Raw genomic sequence first — 24,611 nt, forward strand, 5'->3', positions numbered from 1 at the left:
TTTTAGGGTTTCATTCTTTATCAATCAATCCATGTTCGATTATGGGTTCTTAGGTTTTAAATTACCTTTTAACCTTAGATGATTGTTGAATCGGACCACCAAAGGAGTTGAGCCGCGAGCTGGACACGAACGAGACACGAGCTGGAATGGATCGAGTCGCTTCTATCGGGTCGCGGACGTCCTTTGTTGCTTGATCAGGAACGCCTTGATCGTCGGACGCGAGCTGTCTGATGCTGTCGCGAACGAGGAAGAGGTCGCGTGCTGGAGCTGCTCTCGGGTCGCGAACGTCTGAGTTAGGATCAGGAACGCCTTGGGCTGAAGCTGATCGGGGACGCGAGCTGGAACAGATGCGGGAACAAGAGACGCGATCGGGGTTTAGGGACCGTCGGATCGCCGGCTAGGGTTAGGGTTTTAGGGTTTTTCGATTTGGGTATTAGCTTAGGGATTTAGAGTATCGTGCTGATAACGTGTTATAAAAGTAATGGAAAAGTTTATATTTATTCATAACCTAGATATTCCTTATATAGGAGATTACACCGTCATAGATAAATGGAAAGATTACAAATCATAATCTCTTGGTTATGAGCCATCCACCATATGGTTCATAACACATTTAAATTTTTTTCTTAGTTTTCAAACTTATTTCTATTTTCATGCCACTGACTAATTATTATACTACCTATTTAAATGCTTGTCTTTTCTGTTTTATTTATGCATTTTCCTAAATTTAAATAAAATAAATTAGTGTCATTTATTTCAGAAATACTTCCTATAATCTACCTAAGCATTAAATTATATTTAATCAATTCAAAAAATGAAAAAAGATGTACATCTTTATGGGTTGGTTATTTTTAATTTTGGTATAATTAACTATGTGAAAAACAAGAAAATGTTAGAAAATACATAATATAAAACACAAAATGTAAATGATATATTGAAATTTATATCGTATAAATCAAATATAATTATAGATAACAATTTTATTTTACATTAAAATTTTGATCCATCAAAAACACATTCGCACGAACACATGGGTCATATTTTTAAAATATAGTTGATACAATTGACGGGTCAAAAAATAAAATAAAATTATTAATTATAAAAATATTTTTTTTTAAAATGCTAAAAATTATTTAATACAGATTAAATTTAAAAATATATATTTATATTTATATAAGACAAATATATACTTTTAAAAAATAAAAATAAAAATATGCGCGGATCAAGCTATACTCTTAATATGAAAGTTTTAAATAATTGCCTAGTATGTTTATACTTTCAAAAAATATTCAGAAAATTTATTTTCATATCTACATTAGGAAATTTTAAAATGAAAATCCATTTAACCTTACAAAAATAGACAAATTATGTTTTATAAAGAGATAAATATTTACCAGAAATTATTTTGAATAAATAATGTCCATAAATATTAATAATTGAAATAATTTTTATAATAAATATAAAATAAATAATTTTTTAATAATAAACTTAAACTATATCATCTCAAATTCGAGTAACGGAATAGGTGTTCGGTGAAAAAAAAAACTTAAACCATATAAAACAAACAAAATTACTATTTTTAATTCATTAATCAATTTTATTACATATAAAAATTTGCCAATACGTTTTATAAAACAATTAATAAATACAAATAATATACAAAATGATATATATACAAAATTAATCAAATGTCTTTGTTTACAGATCACTCGGTTTGGTTTACAGAGTCAGTATGAGTCTGTATTGTTGATGACAAAAAAAAATCAAAAATTAATTAAGGGTACAATTGTAGATCTATATATTCCCACGAGAACTATCGTATAACACCAAATGTCTCCCAAACTATTACCGCGTTCTATATGTTCCCGAATTAAAAATTGTAGATTTATTTATATATATAATATAACGATTGTTAAATAGTTATTTCTCCATGGAAATAAAGTTCAAAACCTATAAGTCCACAAAAATTGATTACAGCTGTTTACTATACCTAAATTAAACCGATATATTTGTTAATCCGGCTTGAAACCAATAAATGATCCGGTTAAATGTGATTTTGTTTCATAAACCAAAAATTAATAACCCAAACCTGGTATATCTATTAGCCCAAATCAATACCACCCAAATTTCTTCCTCAATGTCAAATAATTTCAATCATTCAGCCGTTAGAGCAAAGTATTAGAACATAGTATTAGGGATAGGAGTCCCACGTCGGGTATTGGAAGGGATCATTACTAATATATATATGGTATCAGAACCCGATCCAAACAATCCAACCCGATTCATTATCGATCCAGCCCAAAGTTATTAGAGACAGAAATCCCATATCGGGTATTGGAAGGGATCATTAGTAATATATAAGATAGATGGGTCACTACACTTATCACCAATTGGTTTTAGATTGGAAGCCCATCTAGCTTAACATGGTATCAGAGCCCGATCCAAAAAATCTAATCCGATCCAGCCCAAAGTCGGCCCATCGATCCTTGTCAAAACATTCTGAGATTGACGCTCAAAGAGCCATCATCTCAAGGAGACGTATTTGGGATAGAAGTCCCATATCGGTTATCGGAAGAGATCATTAGTAATATATAAGATATATGGATCACTCCACTTATCACCAATTGGGTGGAGCTGGTCTAGCTTAACCGATAGCAACAAACTTTAATATATAACTACAATCTCCGGAAACTATTCTCACAAGTAAATCAAATCCCGTTTATGAATTTAAAATTTGAACTGTTCTGGACATCAAGAACTTATCATAGCAAAGAAGAAAGAATCCTAATTTCTCAGAGAATTGATTTTGACTCTGTTTTCAGTCTCTAAATAGTACAGAGATACAAACAAATAGCTTATAAGAGAGCGATTGAATTAACAGCTAGTGTAATGCTTTTGGAGAAGGATAGATTTTCTGCTCAGTGTCTCTCTCGCCTCGGAAGAACACATCAGTAGAACGAGAAAGCTTGTCAATGGAAGCAAGCCGTCGCGTCTCTTCTGGATCGAAATTTATATGCCTTCGATCAAAGAGGTTCGACTAAGACGAGAGTGATAATCAGTTACCCGTATGTGTCCCCATTGATGAAGAAAAAGAGACAAAGCTTGATTGAAGCTTTAGTGGAGGAAGAAGAAGAGAAGAAGATGTCGAAGGGTATATCTATTTTTTAATAATTTTTGGTATAGTAAAATTATTAAAAGTTTTGTAAAACCAGGTCAGGTTCACGTATGGTTAATTTTGTAAAATGGTTTAATTTTGGCATGGTTTAGCTAATAAACCAGGAATTGATGATAAACCAAATAAATTAAAATTCATGGATAAATAGGTCTTAGGCTTTTAATTCGGGATATATAGAATGTAGCAATAGTTTTGGGAGATTTTTTTTTTTTTTTTTATCAGCAACAAACAGACTCATATAGACTCTTTAAACCAAACTAGTAGCTCTGCATCCATATGGACAACAAAAGAGGGTTGCTTTCTTGCACTGCGTGCTAGACTGTCCGCCCTTGAATTATGTGTCCTTGGTATATGGAGAAGCTCTGAGCTGTGGAAACTGTTTTTTAGGACCATGATATCTTCCAGATAACTTGCAAATGCGGGCTATTCATCAGATTCAGAAACCATCTTTACCAATTGAGAACAATCCGTTGCAAAAGTAACAGTATACAGTCTTAGATTTCTCATGCATTTCATTCCCCAAATGAGCGTCTCTATCTCCGAATGAAGGGGTGATTGACTCACTCTAGTATTCCTCGCTCCCATTAAACAATCAAAACCTTCCAAAGTACTGTACTACCCTTGTCCCGAGTATCTATCATTTTGTTTCCATGATCCATCCGTATAACACCATCTACCAGGAATAGTTGGTACTGTCGCATTCACTACCGATCGTGCATGATCAGTTCTCTGTGTATGAGCAATTTGCGCCTCGGCCCAGAGCACCGACTCTGTTTCTGCCAACTTGAGGGTATCTCGGGGGTCAATATCCAAATTGCTAAATACCTTATTGTTCCTTCCTTTCCATATATACCATAGAATCCATGCAAAATAGTGATCTTCCATTACCGGAGAGACTCTCCAAAATAAATGGTCCATATTTGCTAAAAGTGATTGAAGAGGAAAAATAACTGGATTTGACGGGATCCGTGAAAGCGCCCAGACCTGAATTGCCGGTGGGCATTCAAAGAATACATGATTTATGGATTCTTCAGGTACTCTACATCGTGCACAAATTATGTCCCCTTGGATTCCTCGTGATCGTAGACTTTTCTTTACCCCTATGCAACATGTTACCAGTTGCCAAAGAAAATGTTTTACCTTAGGGGAGCATCGCACTATCCAGCAGTGTGCTTTCAATAACGAAACTGAAGGACCATACTCTGGTAGCGTCCTCTCTTTATCTGGATACACTCGCTCCATCTTATAACCTGATTTAACTGTGTATCTCCCATTATTCGTAAAATGCCATCCATCCCGATCTGCTGTCCGAATTCGGCTTAAAGGTATACTTTCAATAATTTGCACATCTTGCGGGTCCACCAAAGTCCTAATAACCTGTGAATTCCATGTTCTTGATGTTTCATCAATAAGAAAATCCACTGTAAGCTCCAGGTAAAGGTTATGTTGATTTTTGTTTGTTGGTCTCGGGTGAGTAGATGGGAGCCAAGGATCATTCCATACTGAAATAGATGATCCTGATCCCACCATTTTGATTAGTCATGTGCTAACCAGAGATCTAGCTGAGATAATACTGCGCCAGCTATAAGATGACGAGCAAGATCTAATTGGTTCCAGGGGTGATGCATTCCTGAAATATTGTCCTTTGAACACTCGGGCAAATAAAGTGTTCGGTTTCTCAATTAATCTCCATAATTTTTTCCCAAGCATAGCCGTGTTGAAATCTATGAGGTCTTTAAAATCCAACCCTCCTTCATCCATAGGCGCACAGAGTTTATCCCATGATTTCTAATGCATTCCTCTAGTGTTATCCCTTGGACTCCACCAAAACTGTGCTACTGCGCTTGTCAGTTTTTTCATCACCGTCTTTGTAATCTGGAAACAGCCCATTACATGGTTTGGTAGAGCTACTACCACTGATTTTATAATTACATCTTTACCCCCTTTAGTGAAAAACTTGAAAATCCATCCATTGACTCTATTATTCAATCTCTCTTGAACAAAACCAAAATCTTGTATCTTTGAACCTCCCAAACTCTCGGGTATTCCTAGATATGATCCCACACCACCTAAGTTTTGTATTTTGGGAGATATTTGGTGTTATATGATAGTTCTCGTGGGGAAATAGCTCAGACAATCTCGTAATCAAAAATATTCTTCGCCCAGAGAACTCAAAGGTACAATAAATAATATATACTAGACTTTCACTTCCGTGCAGATAATATCTTTGATATTGTTACAGAATTTTTAAATATATGATTTACATTTTAGTGTTTTATAATGTGTAATTCTATAATCTTATTGGTTAGGTTTCTAATTTGACATTATTAATATATAATGATTTGTTTTATACATTTTACTTTGTTATTAATTGTTATTACATACTAATAGATTTTTGAGTTTGGTACAATAAATTCATAATATGAAGTAACCGAATAGAAAAACACTTTGAGAATATTTGTTTTTAAAATTTCTACAGTTTGAATAAAATTTTGAAAGTTTATTTAGCTACACTATATAAATGATATGTGTTTAGAATAATTTATTCCATGTTGTGTGTAAAAATATACTTTAGCATCTATCATTTAGTATATTGTATGATTTATAAGTAAATAAATTTTTCAGTTTAAGTAATTTAGCCATACTATTTTATTAGATATTATGCATAGATCATCTTTCACATTATTTTAGTGTATTTTACCTACATATGATATTTTTGAATGTTATGATATTAATTTGTTTTGTTATTAACTTCGTTTTTCAAAATATTATACCACTATAATTTTTACAACATTATTTTTATCGTGCTGCAATTAAAAAAAATAATTTATCATCTATTATTTTATGTTTTGTAAAATTTTGAATATTATCATTTGAGTTTGAAATATTTATTTTCAAAATTGTATATTTGGTCAAGAGAAATTTGAAAATTAATACATAATTTTTTTGAGCTTGGAAATTATATGACTTTTGATTTTTTTGTTAGTAAAGTAATGAATTATATTATTAAAAATATGAAATTATTGATAAGGATTTTTATATTTTTCTCTACATATTTTTATAATTAATAGTAAAATTTTAGTTTTAAATTAAAACTGATTTATTATTATTATCTTTAATGAACTATTAAAATTTCAAAGTTATCAAATAGCATATTTTGTAAATAACACTTAAATTAAATGTTAGTTATATACTATTATATTTTGTATATAATTATTTTTAGATAATATATTTTTTTGATTTTCAAAATTAATTAATAGATAATATATAGTTGTAGATATAAAAGTTTAACATATGTTAAACAATTGTTTTGCATAAAATATTACTTAATTTAAAAATTTTAATCCTTTAAATGGTAAATGAAATTTTTATTTATTTAAATGAATGTAATTTTAAAAAATATGTTAATTTACCAATTTAATACAATTTTCATATTTAATTCTTAATTTACTTCTATTTTAATATAATATAGACTGTAATTATATTTTTTTATAAAACAGCATAAAATTTTATTTTATAATAATATTTATTTAACATTAATTTATAATATTATTATATTACTAATTACAAAATTAATCAATGTGCATTAATTTTAGAAAAACACTTAAATTTTTTAGTAAGATTGTGTTAGATTTTTTTCAACAGATTTTGTTATAACTAAAAGAATAGTTTACATTTACAGTTAAAATTGATTGGTTATTAATATCCTTATAATTATTAAGACTTTCAGAAAATGCTTTATATTTAACAGATTAATAATATAAATAATTAAATAGATGTAATTGGTTAAATTAACATAGTATGACTTTTTATGGTAGAAACAAATTGTAATTCTCTTTTAATAGAGAAAATGAAGCTTCTAAAATGCCTCCAAAACTCTCTAGATTTGCCTCTGAAACTTCAAGATTTTATATATCCTAAAAGCTCGCAATGGAATTGTCGATTCTTTAGCTTGATTTGCACGGTCTTTTTATAGAGAATTATTCTACTTTAGTTGTTCTATTCCAGTTTGATTATCCAGACTATCTTAAACTTAAGTAATAGAATAGTCGTTCGTCCGTAGAAAAATGCCTGCAAGAAAACACACTTTCCTATACATGATTTTTGAAACCCTCATAGAAACAATAGTTTTTTTTTTTCATGGTGGGTAGAAATAATATTTGAAGATGATATATTTTTCATGTCTCAGATCTCATGTTATTGTAATAGGAATTAGAACTTATATTATAATGTTGGAGCAATAATTGTAATCTATAAACATCAAATGGAGTCTAAAAGATTACGTTTTTGTATGTGACAAACATATCCTGTCCATTAATACTAGTGGATCTCGTAAGTATGTAACAGAACCAAATTAAGTTGGACGAAAATACTTTCAGTGGAGGAAACAATTCTGTTAGAAAAATCTGTACAATTTATGTAATATATTACAATGAAGTAAGATTAATAAACCAGCGCGGATATGAATTTTCAGTTTTTAATTATTTATTTTATTAAATGATGTATTTGTAATATTTGTTCATATTATATTCATTAAGTAAATTTTTTTTTGCATCTTAAACTATCTATTTTTTTGCGAATGTGTGATATTATATAAAAAATATAAAAAAATGAGTATATAGTTAATTAGATAATTTTAAAAACATAATTTTTTCTTTCGTGTGCGATATCATATAAATAATGATCCGTCCAGTTAACAAAAATCATGATTATTTTATGTGTAATTTTTTTTTATTTTGACCATTTCCTTAAAACTATATTAAATTTTACATATTTTAATTAGAATATTTTTAATATCTTTACCTTTTTATTTGAAATGCAACTCAATATTTTTTTAACAATTATAACAAAATATTTAAAAAATATTTTTAGAATTTGTTTGAAAAATATGAAAATTACATTTTAAATTAAAATTATCCTAAAATATGATAAGTTTTGATGTAAACGAAAACTCAAATTATGTCAAAAATAATGATATTCAATGATAATAACAATTTTAATTGATTATTTTTAAAAAAATACATTTACAAAAATATTGTTTGAAAGAAAATTCATTTATCTTTCAAATATAAAATAAAAATATTATAATTAAATAATAAAAAATATAAATAAAAACCATAAATTTAGCAAATGACAACTGAGTTAATATATTAGTGATGCATGTTTTAGGTAACATTTTAATGATGCACGTTTTTAAAAATCTCCATTATTAAAATTATGCACGTAAGGATAACTCATGAGTTTTTTTTTGTTGATTAAATGACATTATGTCCAAATTTATTTAAGGATATTTCATTAAGTTAACTGAAAAAGACAAACAATAAAATAGGAAATTTAAATTCATTTAAGCATAATTCATTAATGTAACTGAAAAGACAAGTAATAAATTAGGCAGTTTTATTCATTTTAGCATATTTCACAAAAGCAACTGAAAAAGACAAGAAAAAAAAAAAGAGTTTAATTAATGAATTAAAAACATTTTCAAATAGGTACTTTTTTTTTAATAAAATAATATAGATGTTTTAAATACTGTTACATATTTTTGTTGGACCATTTCAAATTTAAGCGACAATATTTTTAAATCGATAAAATGTAGGACTGTAAATAAATAGAAGGGACGGCCAAGAATAGATGGGGAAGAAGAAAGAGTGAAGCAAATCAGAGATCTAAAGAGCTCCGACCCGATGGTTCCTAAGATGACATCAATGGCGGTCGCTAGACCTGTCTGCTCACACTCTTGCTTATTCCTGTCCTTTTCCCTCGTCTCGCTTATCTTCTTCTTCTTCTTCTTCTCAAACTCCTTACTATCCGACCCAAATCTAAGGATCTCGCGCGGTACCGTCGAAACCGGCATCAATGTCTTCGTAGCTGAGCTTCCGAGATCCCTAAACTACGGTCTCCTTGACAAGTACTGGTCCTCTCCTCCAGATTCACGCATACCCAGCGACCCTGATCACCCGACCCGGAGACCCGGTAAATACCCGGAGAACCCTCTGATCAAGCAGTACAGTGCAGAGTACTGGATCATGGGAGACCTCGAGACTCCACCCGAGAAACGAATCGGATCTTTCGCCAAAAGGGTTTTCAGTAAATCCGAAGCTGATGTAGTGTTCGTGCCCTTCTTCGCGACGCTAAGCGCGGAGATGGAGCTCGGGAATGGCAAAGGCTCCTTCAGGAAGAGATCTGGAAACGAAGATTATCAGAGGCAGAGACAAGTTCTTGACTTTTTGAAGAACACCCAGGCTTGGAAGCGATCCGGTGGACGTGATCACGTTTTCGTTCTTACCGGTACCAAATCTTCTTTGATCTCAAAAACAATATAGATGACTTAAAATCTGTTGGATGTAATGTATTTGTTCAGGTTAGTTAAATGTTGAAGCGTTCTTTGGCAGACCCTGTTGCAATGTGGCATGTCCGCCACGAGATTGCTCTCTCTATTCTACTTGTCGTGGATTTTGGAGGATGGTTCAGGCTAGATTCTAAGTCTTTCAACGCTAGTACTAGCTTCCCTGAGAGGATTGAGCATACCCAAGTCTCTGTCATTAAGGATGTGATTGTTCCATACACGCATCTTCTCCCTAGGCTTCATTTGTCTCGCAACCAGAGACGTCACAGTCTTCTTTACTTCAAAGGCGCTAAGCACAGACATCGTGTAAGTTACTTTATCTCAATCATTATATTATTATATATGTCTTCATAGCTAATGGTCAGTGCTCTTCGTAATTTCTATATATGTTCGTTCACCTTGACAGGGTGGGTTGATTAGAGAAAAGCTATGGGACTTGCTGGTGGATGAACACGACATCGTCATGGAAGAAGGTTTCCCTAATGCAACTGGAAGAGAACAGTCGATAAGAGGAATGAGAAACTCTGACTTCTGCTTGCATCCGGCAGGTGACACTCCCACTTCATGCCGTCTCTTTGACGCCATTCAAAGCCTATGCATCCCTGTGATTGTCAGCGACAATATAGAGCTCCCCTTTGAAGGAATTCTAGATTACTCAGAATTCTCGGTCTTTGTCTCTGTAACTGATGCGTTAACACCTAAATGGTTGGCTTATCATCTCAGAAGCTTCTCCGAAAGAGACAAGGAATCATTTAGAAGTAGAATGGCAAAGGTGCAGTCAGTTTTTGTGTATGATAATGGTCGAGCTGATGGGATTGGACCGATCCAACCTGATGGTGCGGTCAATCACATATGGAAGAAGGTACAGCAGAAGGTGCCAATGGTGAAGGAAGCAGTCATTAGGGAGAGGAGAAAACCAGTTGGTACTTCTGTTCCTCTTCGCTGTCAATGTATCTGAATTGTCGAACCAAACCCCCCCCATATTTGTTTTTTTCGTTTTGATTTTGTTCACGAACATTGTTGTGTCATACTATAAAATACTATACCAAAATGGTTTTGCCAAACAAACATTTTCTTTGTATAATTATCCTGAGGATTTGTTGCTACAGACTGATTGTGAATCATACAAAATTTTGCTCTTAGGACTTTTTAGCTATCGACTGGTTAAGTTACATGGAATAATAATTAAAAAAAGACATTCAACAGATTTTAAACTTCCAAAATAATCACTTTTTTTTTTTCATTCTTATAACAAAAACAATACTTGTACAAATCTCAACTGACACTTGTTTTCTTAGTACAGACTCCCACATGCTTGAATCTCCCTTTGGATAAATGTAATGGAGAAAAAGGGAACAGAGACAACAATCCAAACACTAACATCCACCCCCAGAAACTTTGCTAAAAACTGCACAATAACAGGGTGAATAACAACTGGACCTGTCTCTATTTACAATATCAAATGAAAGAATCATAAAAACGAGTTTTGATTTTGAGTATTATAATCAAATAATAATAATAATAATAATAGCTTAATGTTTTTTTTTGGTTTTTGTCCTTCAAGAGTCGCTCTCCTTGGATTGAACACACCACTGGTCAGGGACGCATAAGAAATGAGTCTTCATGAATTTCCTGAACCTCGTCTTGTAATCAATAGGGCTGATCACTGTCGGCTGCACGTTCTTTGGAACCACCAAAGACGATTTCACCCACGTCTCTAACTGCTTGTCCCATGTGTATTGCCTCAAGTAGTCTATTATCCCACACACTAGCTCATGACTCTCATCATCTACTCCAACCAGCAATGAGTAGTCCATCACGTTTATACTCTGCAAATTTTGTTCACCATGTATAAATAAGTTGATTGCTGTGTAACACAAATATATACTGAACATATGTGTCATGAGAGAGAGAGAGAGAGAAGAACTCACGGTTAGGAAGGCTGTGTCGTTGTAAACCGCTCTTTGCAGATTTTGCTTTGATGTCTTGCTAACGTAAAGAGGGGATTTGTTCATGTCGTTGACGAAGTTCTGATCCAACAGAACATCTTCCGCGCCATTAGCAGAAGTAGCCGTAAACCGAGCGTGTAGAGCGCCTTTGAGATCGTACTGGCGAGTAATTTTTCTGCCAAAACTGAGATTCTCCATTACCATCAGGTCGTGCCTTGTCTCTTTCCCGCTCTTTGGCTGCCTTACAGTTACCTGTAAAATAGCAACCGAAGTTCCTTCAAACTGAAGTCCTATCCGTTTCATCAACGATTTAAGCAAAATGCTAATAATGGTGGAATGGTCAAGAGATGATTCTAAAGACATTATTACCTGATAGATCCCAAGAACTTTGGCTAGACAAGTCTGGTTGCCTAGATCATACGAGTCCTTCATGTACTTGAAATATTCAGGAGCAAACGTCACAAATGATTCGTACTCTGTCTTCTTGATCTCTTTTACAATGAACCTATCATCCAAAGTCTTAGCGAACACTGATTTGCTCTTCCCACCCTTAGCGTCCCATGGCTTACAACGGCTAAGCGAAGCAATATAGTCAAGCTCTGAGGAGCAACAACGCTTTCTGAGGTCGCGGAAATCATCTGCATATAGGCACACAATAGAGTATTTGGGTTTTCCCACTGATTTGAGTGACCCAAAAGTAACAAGGACCTCTGGAGGTGGTATTTCCAACCGACTCGTACTCTCACTCGAGAAACGAGAAACCTCACGGTCAACAGTTTGCTTAGAATCTTGATCTTTATCCAGGAACCCTTCGAGAGATCCATGAATGCACCTTGAAAGAGGCAATCTGTTATCAGCATTGCTCAGATGGGCAAGCGCGCAAGCTATTAGGCTCGAGACCTCGTCTTCATAGTCTGACACGATAAAATCTTCATCCCTCAAAGAGATCCGCAGACGAGAACCTTCCTCAGTGATTATTTGGTTCACCGCATGCAGGTTTTCTTTGGTGAAATTGTTAACATACTCAAATTTCAACAAGTATTCCTTCTCCACATCGACAATAGGCTTTGATCGTAGATCTTCAAATGGCAACCAGAACCACTCATCCCAGCCTAAGATGTGTGACCCATTAGAGGCAGCAACCTTCCCATCCGGTGGATCTCCACTATCTGGAATTAATTCTTGTTCATTGGCTGAGTGGATATTAACAGCCAAGTGGGTGTCAAAATGATCGTTGATGGGAGAGGTTGTATCAGGCCCGGGGCTGGACAGAGTTTGCAATTCATTATCTTCAGATTCTTCCATCTGATCATTGTCCCCAACAGATGCACCAACTATTGGAATTTCCTTGTCTTCAACAAGTGGTTCGTCCATGCCTTCATTGCTACCAGAATCAGAAACTTTGTCCTTATTTTCATATCTTGTCAATCCAGCCTCAAGATTGGTCTCTACACCTTCTTCATTTATATTCTTCTCCCCACTTGAAGGTAGCAAACGATTAGATAAAACCAGTGACTGCAATCGGTAGTTCCAGGTGAGAGCTTGGAACAAAAGTTCCCACCTCATGCGGTTTAAGCGGAGCAGTTTGTGGGAAACATCATCCATGGTTTTAGCATTCTCAAAAGAAATCTTGATGTTTTCCTATTTTTAGACAATAATGTCCAAGAAATGGATGAAAAGGTAATATAGTAAGCTTGTGTCATGAACTACAAAGATATTGTATACTGAATGCAATTGTTGCAATACTAACCTGAAATAGGCGGCGCTCGTGATTCAGCAACTCGTCGACGTTTGACAACAATTTTAGTGCACACTGGTAGCTGAGATCTGAATTTGTGAACTGTGATCTTAGTCTCTTCAGAAAACTAGCAGCGTCCTCGAACAAGGAGATACCTTTAGTAAATACCTGAACAGGTAAACAGAAACAACCAGCAAAGATCATTGTGCAATTAAAGGCCAGCCCTCGCCCCAAGCAAGAGATAATCTTTGTTGCTAACACCATGCATATGAAAATACAGGTGCAGTATAAAATAAACTTACTCCATGGAATTCTTTTTCAAGCCAACCCACTTCTATAAAAATGCTAGGCTCCAGCATCATGGGTGGCAGAGACACTGTGTAAGATGTGACTTGGGAGTAACTGAGCATAGCAACCATGGAGCCTAACCTGCAGGTTGTTAACAAGTCGTAAGGTTTATCATATATTACTAGAGACAATAACGGCTCTCAAACCATCATCCATGTTTTTTACTGTCTCACCACTAGAACCAAGGGACCTTCAAGAGAACTAAGCCTTAAAACAAGAAAAGTAGGTATAAACTAACCTAGGATATGTGAATGCCAATATTTCGGAAGCCCATATAATAGAGTAACTCAAAACTTTACTTAAGTACTTGATTAGAAAATATGAAGCTCCAGGTAGAGCAAAATAGAGCAAAAACATACCCAAAGAAGTGAAGAAAGTCCTTGTCCAAAGAGTGGCCGCAGCTACACAATCTATTCAGAAAAGTTTGCTGAGTAAAGCTGAGCTCCAGGAATTTTCCAAAGGACAAGCTACGAGCAGCAGTCGATATCAGCACTCGTTTGGTAGATTTTCGGGTCCCATTCTTTGTCTTACACTTTCCACAACGACTCCACATCCAGATTTTTCCTTTTGCCTCACCAGGCAAACATTTTGGTACAGAAATTCGCTTGATTTGGATTGTTAGTTGCTTGTTTTGATGAGCATAATAGTAAAGATGTGCTTCCGGAGTTTCACCGCACGTTCGGCACTGGCTTCTCTGCACCATAAACAGTTGCCTTAAAAAACTTGCCATAAATGTTGTAAAGCCGTTCAACTTTGAGCTTATTAACACATAAGGAAACACAGATTAACCTTGACAAAAGAACAAAACAGCATTTAAAAAAAAAAATTGACAAAGAACAAGAGTAAAACCTGACTGAACATATCTCGCAGGAATCTATCCAAGCGGACATCAAAGTGCTTGTAAAACTTTATGTGCGAAAAATGACTTTGGTCACACATCATCCCCTTAGAAGCATTCCTCTTTGACACTAAAACCAATATACTCTGAGATTCCAAGGTGGTCTCAATATCATTCTCAGCTGGCGACCTCTCTCCATCATCTGAATTCGTGTTTACCGGGAGCCCAGGGTCAAGTAACAAAGGTCTTTCATCCTTTTCTGTAGCATCTTCGGTATGGCTGCTATTCGCATCTGTATCCATAGTAACTGGAACTGATTCCGGATTTTCAACTAAGCCAAAATATTTACTTAGCTTGGCGGATAAAGAGGAAAACCCAGTAAAAATAACTGGATTATATGGCTCGTGAGAGAAGACATGATCTCCACCAGAATCCCAGTTTTCAGCTTTCTCACCATCTGATTCCCCATTTATCTGAATAGATCGTTCATCGAATCCATTAGAAAAGGGAATATCAATTGTTTCAAATGAAGATTTTCCAGGAGGAGATAGTGGAACTTTTTCTGTTTCCATAACACATAAGGTAGCTTGCTTTGGAAAGATGGTTGAGAACATTGTTTGCCGATCAGCAAGGAAGGAAGCCTCCAAGATTAGATGATATGCAAGGTTAAATGAATCTTGTACTACTTCTTTGACCTTTTTCAACCTCTCACTGTGGCTTCCTTTAAGTAAAATCTGTCACATACCACAATGTCAAAATCAGATAATCAGGGCAAGAAAGTCCAAGGTCAATGTCACAAATTCAAATTTTGAAAGATTTGATGTTTTATCCAGTGGAAACTACTATAATACCGGCAGTTATGTGATGTATTGATGTGTTACTCAAGTAAAGATACCATCAACGACTTATCATAATCCAATATCAATCAAGCACTCACCGTGCAGCCAAGGCGGGTAGGACAACCTTCTAAGAACATCAGCGTTTTAGTTGGCTTCTTCTCAGCGTCGCCCACAGCATTGTGCTCCTCCACAATTTTCTCAATGCGAAAGGAATCACAGTGCTTTAACTTCTGACTAGACAGAGATTCCAATGGAATGATTGGTGAACCTATGCATCGAGAAATTCGCTGTAGACGGTGGAGCTTCATGTCAAGCACCAGAGTGACCTTTTGTTCATTAATAGACAATTGGATATCACGCGAAACAGATTTTTCCACCAGCATGACGTCAGGCTTCAACGCGGCTATGATATCAACAACAGGCTTCACATAAACATCATTGTCCTGTTGGCAAAAACCAAACAAAAAGAAATCAGATATTACCCAATGAAAGCTTTCAAAATGGTGAATTGGTGATCGCCAAGGTACTGTGCTCCCCACCTTATCCATTGACTGGAGAGAAGAAAAACCACTTAATGGCTGGCCCAGTACTCCTTCGACTAACATTATTCTAGGATGCTCATACTTGGTAGGCATTTGTTTAAGAGCAGCATGTTTTTTGAAAACAAGGCCTTTAAAAACTTCACTGCAGAGATGAACAAATCATTAGGAGAGTACGGTAGAGGGAAATGGAATAAAAATCATATGCAACGTATAGGCAATCAATGGGTAAGTTGTAATACCTTTCATTGCAAGAACCAGTTGCTATGCATTTCACTTTGATGTACTCAGCCGGATCAACTGGTTTGCCATCAATATCTGGCTTTAATAGTGAAGCAGCCTCCCAGCATAACCTAGCAACTATCGCACTCCAACTTTCACCTTCTTCCAATGAAAACCCAGCCGACTGAATAAGCTGACTCACAATGAAGTTAAACTTTGAGTTTGCCACCGCAAGCATTGCTCTTCGATTTTCTTCATTGAACTTTCTCTGGTTACTACTTCCATCTTTAGATTCCTCTAAAGAAGATGATCCGGCCCTTTTAGAGCCATCACAACATTCATCAGCAGCAGCAGCAGCAGCAGCATCTTCTAGTTCATCTTCTGGGTCTAGTGGCTCCGGGGGTTCCCAAATAGGGGGGGCATCCATTTCAGCACCATCATCTTCACGATCAGATAGGAATTGAACACTTTCAACACCGTTGTCTATAGATTTTTCACCCAAAATATAAATGTCTCTCTGGATGTCACTGGGCATGCTCTTGGACTTGCGCTCTAAGGTATATTGGCGATCGACCTTCTTATCCTTTAGGGGGGAGTCCACATCTTCTTGACTACCATGGCTCGAACACTCATCTTCATTACCCCTGACATAGACAGAACAAAGTATATCAATAATCTTTGATTAATCAATGCTAGCAAGACCAGCCTTACCTTTCATAAGAGTTTCCATCAACAGAACACTCGCCTAGCAAAACAAAATCATCAAACCATATGGTCAGATAAACACTGTCACTGAAGGGCTTTTGGAAACATGATTCAGCAGTCAGCACAGAACAAGAAACATACCAGAGAGAGAGCGTTCGCTGTCCGATAAGGAGTTAGTGGTCGTCATCAATGATCAATGGAGTCAGTCTCTTACCAAATCTTGCCTTGTCGATGTAAATGTAAATCTCAGAGGATATTTGTGATCATTCTCCGTTGTACTGACCAAAGATCTGTGTATACTACAAACACGTTTCCACGCAGCCACCTACTTGAAATAAAATAGAAAGACGCGTGAATTAGCAACTACGCCACTAATAAATCTGTGATAAGTAATAAAGGAAAAATAATCAGACCGACGGAGATTTATGAGATCGAGCATGCCCGAAATAAATATAAATAGAAAAAGGAGCGAAACAATCCGCAAAGATCTAGAGATTTACGCCAATTAAAAAAAAAAAACAAAATCAATTTCAGATTTCGAATAGGAAATCAAGCAATCCACGAACCAGTTAAGTCGAACCGGATTCACCAGATTTCAAAGTTTTCGCGAAGATCTGTGGATTTATTATAAAAATCCGTTCAGATTTCGAATTTATGTGAACAAAACTGTACAGAGGAATAATGAATAAGAGGATGGAGAATCATTTTTCGTTATTTCAAACACGAACTCACCGGAACGAGTCAAATCGAACACTGAGATCAAATTTCAGTTCAATAAAACTGATAATCTTCATCCGCTGCTAAAGTACAAGAAAAGAAAAAGCCAGAAAGTCGAACAGAAAATGACTCACAAGAGTTTTCCAGAAATATGTTGAGCTTGACGAAATTGTAGATTCTTTTGTGAAGTAAAACAAAGCCAGAGAAGTTGGTGGATTTGTTCTTCTTCCTCGAAATGAAAGGAGTCCACGAAGAGTTGTCTTTAGACGGTGGAGAGAATGAATGGAGACGAAGCTTGAAGAAGCGAAGGGAGAATATTTCATTTATATTCCACTTTTACCAGTGGGCTCCACTTCTATTTCCATTTATTTTCATTTCTCATTTCTTTACAAAATAATAAGACCAGTTTTTACAGCTACAACAATTAGCACCTTTTTCTTACTACTTTCTGGTCTTAACACTTATATTTTTTTGTACATTTTTCACTGCAAAATAAAAAATCAAATCAAATATAAATTTAAATTTTAAATGGGTACTGTTATTTGTGGAAATTTCATTTGTTATATTCAAAACTCTACAATATTAAATCAATTAGATGCTTGTTATATTCTAGTATGGTTAGTATAACTAACATATAAAAAAATGAGATGTTCTGTCGGATTTGAATTTTTTGAGTTTGAAACTTTTTCCGAGTGTTTTGCATTTCAAAACTACAACATGTGGCATATAATAATATAATATTTCATTTCATTGCTATGAGTAATAGTAAAATTCAGAAGCTTTCAAACAAATGATAGAATTCAAATTACCGAAAAAATATAGATAGAGTTTACCTCAATAAAGGGAAGATTCGTAGAAAATGATATTCTTATATATCTATTGTTTAGAATAATAATACTATTACTTGTCAAATATACATTCTACCAAATATATTTTAACATTTGAGTTTAAGGTTTTAGAATTATTATTTGGGGTTTATTATTTTGCGTGTGTGTTGGTTTATAAATTTCTAGAAATGTGTTAGAAATTATTTTTAAACATTTATAAATAATTTAAGAGAGTTAATATAATCTTTTATCAGAAATTTAAGGTATTTATTAAAATGATTATCTTTTACGGGTAAATTTGAAAAATGATATCAAACTTGTAGTATAACTGAAATTCTTTTGTTCATTTTGTTAATTGATTTAGTGACTTTATTCCATGGTATGTTATTTTTTTATAAATAAACATTTAATTATTAGATAAATTTTTTTACACAATTTTCCATACTATTTATGTGGATATCTAGTTTATTAAAAGAAATTATATTTTCAACATATAAGCATATGACATGTTATATATGAAATAAGTTCTAAGCCTGAAAGTATATACAACTATTCAAAATATCATATTAATACCCTTTTTAGGTAATATAAGGAAAAATATTTTATAAGTAATAAAACCGAATTATTTATAAATGTATAGGAAATTAATTATCAATATGCAAACAAAGAAACAAAAAAAAATCTAATAGAAGCCAGAAAATGTTTAATAAACACGCACAAAAGTTGGTGTGAAGCTCACATGTATAAAAAATCTAACATATATACTACATATAACATAAAATCGATAGATGACAAAAAAAAAACATAAAATCCATAAACTAATACTTGATGCATTGATAAAATGATAAATTTATAAATTTCTCTGATTTCAAATTAGATTAGTATAACATATAACATAATGTGATAAAATAATTATATTTTAAAAATTCTTAGTTGATTATATGATTCCAATAAAATAATAAACTAATAGTTAGTAACTATGTATATATTATTTTTTTATAAACATAAACAAATCAATTTATTGTTTATTTTCTAAAACAAAATATTTATTTATTTCGATATTTTAGTGCTACTTTATCAAATTACATATAAAAGCACATTTTCATTATATCATATGTATTCAACATACATAATATATATCAAATAATCTAATAACAATAGATAAAATTCTATTCTATAAATTTTAACCAATATATAATATTTTAAAATAATGTTTACGTCATTTTAAATAAAAGTATTTTAAAAAACTAAAATTTAGAAGTATTATTTTAATTAATAAATTTATAAATTATCATAATCCCAAAGTTATTAATTTAGAAATTTTACTGTATATATTAATTGTAATCATATAGGTTCAGTATATTTATTTGGTGTTTAAACTGCAAAAGAGTATAAATACTCTGTAGCTATGCATAAAATATAAGCTTGTTATATTCTAGTGTGTTTGTTTTTTTTGTCAAAATATGGTTAAATTAACTAACATATAAAAAATTATGAGATGTGTAGTCAGATTTGAGTTTCAACCTATTTTCTACAAGTATTTTGCATTCTATGAAAAAACACATGGCATGAGTCTATTTCATCGTTTACGAATAAGAGTAAAATTTAACAAGTGTGGATGATTTGTTCATTTTTATTTAACTATTTAAGTTATTGTTTTCTAATTATATGCTGTTTATATTTTTAAATAATATCTTAATTACTAAATGATATCTTTATTGTAGATTTATTAAATTCAATGAATGAATTTATATTCACATTATGTAAACATATGGTATATTCTATATATTTGAAACTAATTTCTCAAAAATCAAGTATTATATATTAATTAATTTTTATATGGTTTATTTATTTTTATTCTATGTAATTTAGTTTTGTAATTTTTTTATTTTATAACCTTTTTGGGAGACCGTTAATATTTAGCTTTTGTGGTTGATATATTACAACAATAATGTAACAAAATATAAAAATATAGTATTGCTTTTTATGGTAATGCAATAAAAAATTTATTACTTTTATTTCCTTTAGAACCAAAATTTAGAAAATTATTTGGAATTTAATAATTAATTTGTAAACATAAAGAACAAAACTAAAAGTGTCCAAAATAAAATTACTAAATGATGATGGAAAACGTTTTCAAGACGGACAAAAACTAGTCAAAACTAGTTAGAAATTCACGTGAAAAGAAACGTTAACGTATATAATGTGATTGTCAGTTTATAAATATATGTTATTTTTTGAATGGCATATCTAATGATAGTTCATATACCTATATAATATATATGACATGTGTCGTGTCTGTAAGACCACTTTCATAAGCCATAATATGTCATAAATAAATTATGTGTTACAATAATATATAATGTTATGTTTATGTTCATGTTATGAGGTCAGTTAAAATATAATATCTTTTTAAAATTAACATATAAATATTTACATATGTATATTTTCAATCATATCATTTTAGAATGACATGCTTTTAGATGCGATTATTAACCCTTATTTGATTGACCAAAATAATTCATCATTTATAATATAATAGGTTGATACAATTAATTATAAACGACTGATATATAAATATATATAAAATATAATTTGTCATGTTTTGGAAAAAATTAAAATTATACATATCAGGGTAAAATAACATCTGGTCATAAGGCAAATGCTAACCACGTTGGTAGATAATTAATACACATTATAAAAAATCATATTTGGATATAATATGTCATGCATTTAACAAAATGTCAGTAATATAGAAAGAAGAAAAATGCACATGAGAGAAAATAGAGTACAATAAACACAAATGATATTTTAAAATACTGTAATTCATACAATATACAAATGTTATCAAATAAAACAAAAGAAATAAAAATTATTGCTTCATCAGCTAACAAATAAACCTTTTCATGTTATGGTCTTCAATGAAAAATAAATGGCATATTATAATTTGAAATTATTGTTAACCGAAAATAATATTTTGATATTATTTTTCCAAACTGATGAATTTTTTTTAACTTTATCCAACTTTTTCATTTATTATAAGTTGTAGATATATGAAGTTTTTCTTTTTAGTTATAACTTAAAAAATGAACTATTTTAATTTTTTAGTGTGTTGACATAAGAATTAATATTTCACGTTTTTTTTTCTTTTATATGCTTCTTTTTTCAAACTTAGCCAATCTTCTCATTTTATATAATATACTTCTTTTTCTTATGACATCTTTAATTAGTTGATCACAAGGATTTTAACCATATTCTCACACACTAATAGTTTTTATCTATTGTCTATTTGGTAAACCTTAGCTTTTTTTTCTCTCGATTTGCTGTTGGTAAACAATTTTTTCTTCTTTTATAATTTTGTTGTCTACGCTGAATGTTCAATCAAAGCTGCTACTTCAAGGATATTCTGGTTAACTAATCAATTCTTCAGAATGTATCATTATTTTATCATGGAATAATTGGAATATGATTATCTAATATATGGGTCATGACTGAGCTTTGTGATTTTATTATAATGATCAATTCTGATAGGTGGTTGAATGATACCAATATTCACTTTATCTTTATCATTTTTTTAACTTAGCTCACCTTTTTTTTTGACCTTTTTCTATTTTTTTTTGTATCAACTTATCTTAAGTCATGAACTTATAAGTACAAACAAACATTCTTAGTTTTTAGACTTATTATTTCTACCATCATCTCATAATTTTCATGATACTTTTTATTCCACAAAAGTTGTTATCTACTTGGAGCTGACTAGTGGACACTTCATTCGAACATCTTAATGATCCCTTCTTATAAGTATTGTCTTCTTTATCTGTTAATCACAACATCATTCCATGTTTTAAGCTTCTTGATTTACATTCCGATCCCTTTTAACTTCTTACTGATTTTCCTAAACTTTCCCCATTTTTATACGATTTCATATATTTCTTGTGTAATCTCAACTTGGTTCATGACTTGAAATATCCAGAAGGTTATATCTTCCTCTCTTCCATGACACAGCTTACTGATCACGAATTCAACCATTAAGGTTTTTTATTATTATGCACATCCATTTTCATTTTCTCATGGCATCAATCTTTAATGTTCCCTCCTAAGTCATAAAATATTTTCAGTCATCCTTCACAATCAATTCAGTTTGTCTCTATACGTATTGAATAAATTCTCCAATATATCATGACATTAAACACTTTAAAGTTGTAGGGAACTTTTACTTTTCTAATTGCCAGTAACAATTTTTCACCTTGTAAGTTACAACTTAGACTAGCCAGATTTATTCATCCATAGTTAACTTATTTTCCATATGGTAAGGAGGTGATTTGCCGATTTTTTCTTTACTATAATCTCACAACAACCTTATTCCTTCTGTTGGCCATCTTTTCATTAAATCAATTGACATTTGCTTCCTCTGCTCTTTAGACTTCCCTTGGATCTGCTTTCATCGGGTTCATTAAATTTCTCATCCAATTATTCAGTTATCTATACTATTCACTTTTTCTATCCAAAACATATATTTCTCATGTTTTGAAACAAGTCTTCATTTTGTTAAACATTCCACGTCCTACAAATGAACCGCATTTGTAAAAAAATCATTAAAAAGTAAATTATCTCTAATATACCGTGAATTCTTCATTTATTTTGATCTAAACGGATCTAAATTCTTCATTGTGATAAAATATTCAAGTGAATCTCGTATAATCATATAATATTAATCTTTCATGCTTTAACTCCATCATTTTACTGTCATTTAATTTGGTCCTTAGTCTTACGGGTTGTAATTGAACAAAATGGTTGACAATAGACTGCTCCAAGATGAAGACAATACATTTAAAGGCTTTGGCATATCATTCTTTATCTTTTGTTGTGTCATATTCAAATGTGAGTTATATAAATAAATTTACTTTTTTCCTTACTCTCAAATCCCTTTTAGCATCATTTGCGTTCTGAGCAAGTTTCTAAGTAGTCAAAATAAAGTTTATCTAATCTTAATTCCTACTTCCTTAAACCCATAAAGCAACCATAAGGATATTTCCATGATATATGGATGATACTTCTTCCTTTTATAATTTCTCCCTACATAATCATCTTTTTACCTTTTTAATTCCTATCATTTGACTATAATTCTTTGATGTGCTTTCTTTCTTTTAAAAGTTGCAGTAGAATCAAGTCATTATGCAATGGATTAAGTAAAGATTTTTCAAACTTCCACATTGTGTAACATCTTATCAACTCACTGCATATCGTTTAATTTTTCTTCAATCTCTAAGTTAGTTTTGGAGATGCTTTTATGATGAACAAATAGTCATCTCCTAATTCTTTGTTAGTGTGATCTTTCATAGCTACATCTTCTTTATGTGAATTACTATATAAACATAATAAAACATGCTCTAATACCACATTTGTAACATCCCTGATCATTATTGAATAACAAATACTACGTGTGTGTACATTTGATTTATGGTTCTGAGAACTGATGTGGAGACCCTACAATAAATGTCCAAACCCACATTTCCTATCAAAGAATGAGCAAACCTTTTCAACCTAAAATATATATAATAGTTAGTTTATCCAAATTAAATAGTGCCTTAAGAAACCCAAGTATTTTTTAAAAAAATTAAAATTTGCATTGTACTTAAGTTCGACAATTAACTAAAATATACATGTAAATCTGGTTAGGAGTATAGCACTCAGAATAATTTGAACATTTTAAACACACATTTGATTTTGTGAGAGGTGCAACACTACCAGTGATGCCCCAAACATAGTTAAATTATTTATAGCATTAAGCCAAAACATTTTTCAAAAAAAGTTCATATAGAAAAATAATAACAATAAAACACATGCAATGTAATTTTTTCAATACAATTTAAGTGTCCTATTCACCTACTTATGTGGCTTATGCCAAGGGATGGCATTGAACACTATATCAGTTTTTCTTAAGCTCTTTTATCATGTGCAGTCTTCCAGTTATGGTCACCTACAAAAAAAAGTTGAGTCATGAGGAATTAGTTTTCTCAATGCAGTCCACTCACTATAAATCAATTACCCAAAAACGAACATTATATTCATCATGAAACACATTATCATCATATGCAAAAAAATAACTATTATATGCATACATCATGTCATAAAATATAGATAAAATTTTATATTTTATTTCTCCATCATTATTACCAACGTCTTTCCACACATCTAAATTTTTTCATCCATTCTACTCAATCATTCTCTTAAACCAAACGGATCATAACCACAAATACTTGATAACTCGATTACCATTTATACAATCACCTTTGTGTATCTTAACCAAACACTTCACGTGAATAATTGCACCATCATGGGGTGTTATCCCGACGTTGTAATCATGT

At 32.1% G+C, this 24,611-nt stretch overlaps 2 protein-coding genes across 4 annotated transcripts; one reads left to right on the forward strand and one right to left on the reverse strand.

The window, feature by feature from the left end:
• The first annotated feature begins 8,769 nt into the window (after positions 1-8,769).
• LOC106296239 (probable arabinosyltransferase ARAD1) lies at positions 8,770-10,663 on the forward strand. Its single transcript, XM_013732322.1, has 3 exons — positions 8,770-9,463; positions 9,568-9,827; positions 9,928-10,663. Exons 1-3 carry the CDS (start codon positions 8,860-8,862, stop codon positions 10,477-10,479), a joined length of 1,416 nt encoding a protein of 471 aa, XP_013587776.1. The 5' UTR covers positions 8,770-8,859; the 3' UTR covers positions 10,480-10,663.
• Positions 10,664-10,770: 107 nt separating this feature from the next.
• Positions 10,771-17,714, reverse strand: LOC106300016 (putative 1-phosphatidylinositol-3-phosphate 5-kinase FAB1D). Of its 3 annotated transcripts, XM_013736057.1 has the most exons (14): positions 17,551-17,714; positions 17,266-17,313; positions 16,841-17,024; positions 16,706-16,739; positions 16,015-16,638; positions 15,773-15,917; positions 15,332-15,676; positions 14,406-15,128; positions 13,916-14,250; positions 13,511-13,637; positions 13,221-13,376; positions 11,840-13,111; positions 11,453-11,722; positions 11,081-11,350 (listed from the first exon to the last, which is right to left on the reverse strand). In XM_013736057.1, exons 3-14 carry the CDS (start codon positions 16,884-16,886, stop codon positions 11,081-11,083), a joined length of 4,347 nt encoding a protein of 1,448 aa, XP_013591511.1. In that variant the 5' UTR covers positions 16,887-17,024; positions 17,266-17,313; positions 17,551-17,714. The 3 variants fall into 3 exon arrangements, with proteins under 3 accessions (XP_013591512.1, XP_013591511.1, XP_013591510.1); XM_013736056.1 differs by lacking the exon at positions 17,266-17,313 and having other exon boundaries at positions 17,551-17,698; XM_013736058.1 differs by lacking the exons at positions 17,266-17,313; positions 17,551-17,714 and having other exon boundaries at positions 10,771-11,350; positions 16,841-16,886.
• Between the last annotated feature and the right edge of the window lie 6,897 nt (positions 17,715-24,611).

Source organism: Brassica oleracea, chromosome C6 (genome assembly GCF_000695525.1).
Source record: "Brassica oleracea var. oleracea cultivar TO1000 chromosome C6, BOL, whole genome shotgun sequence".
Taxonomy (NCBI): Eukaryota; Viridiplantae; Streptophyta; class Magnoliopsida; order Brassicales; family Brassicaceae; genus Brassica; species Brassica oleracea.

What these genes read in the sequence shown, in the direction of transcription:
- LOC106300016 (XM_013736058.1), bottom strand. Translation starts at nt 16,886, where the DNA reads ATGACGACCACTAACTCCTTATCGGACAGCGAACGCTCTCTCTCTG. An exon ending in TGCGAGATATGTTCAGTCAG is followed by an intron (nt 14,251 to 14,405) that starts GTTTTACTCTTG and finishes TTTATGGTGCAG; the next exon opens with AGAAGCCAGTGCCGAACGTG. An exon ending in ACGACACAGCCTTCCTAACC is followed by an intron (nt 11,351 to 11,452) that starts GTGAGTTCTTCT and finishes CAAAATTTGCAG; the next exon opens with AGTATAAACGTGATGGACTA.
- LOC106296239 (XM_013732322.1), top strand. Translation starts at nt 8,860, where the DNA reads ATGGTTCCTAAGATGACATCAATGGCGGTCGCTAGACCTGTCTGCTCA. An exon ending in TCACGTTTTCGTTCTTACCG is followed by an intron (nt 9,464 to 9,567) that starts GTACCAAATCTT and finishes GTTCTTTGGCAG; the next exon opens with ACCCTGTTGCAATGTGGCAT. An exon ending in GCGCTAAGCACAGACATCGT is followed by an intron (nt 9,828 to 9,927) that starts GTAAGTTACTTT and finishes TCACCTTGACAG; the next exon opens with GGTGGGTTGATTAGAGAAAA.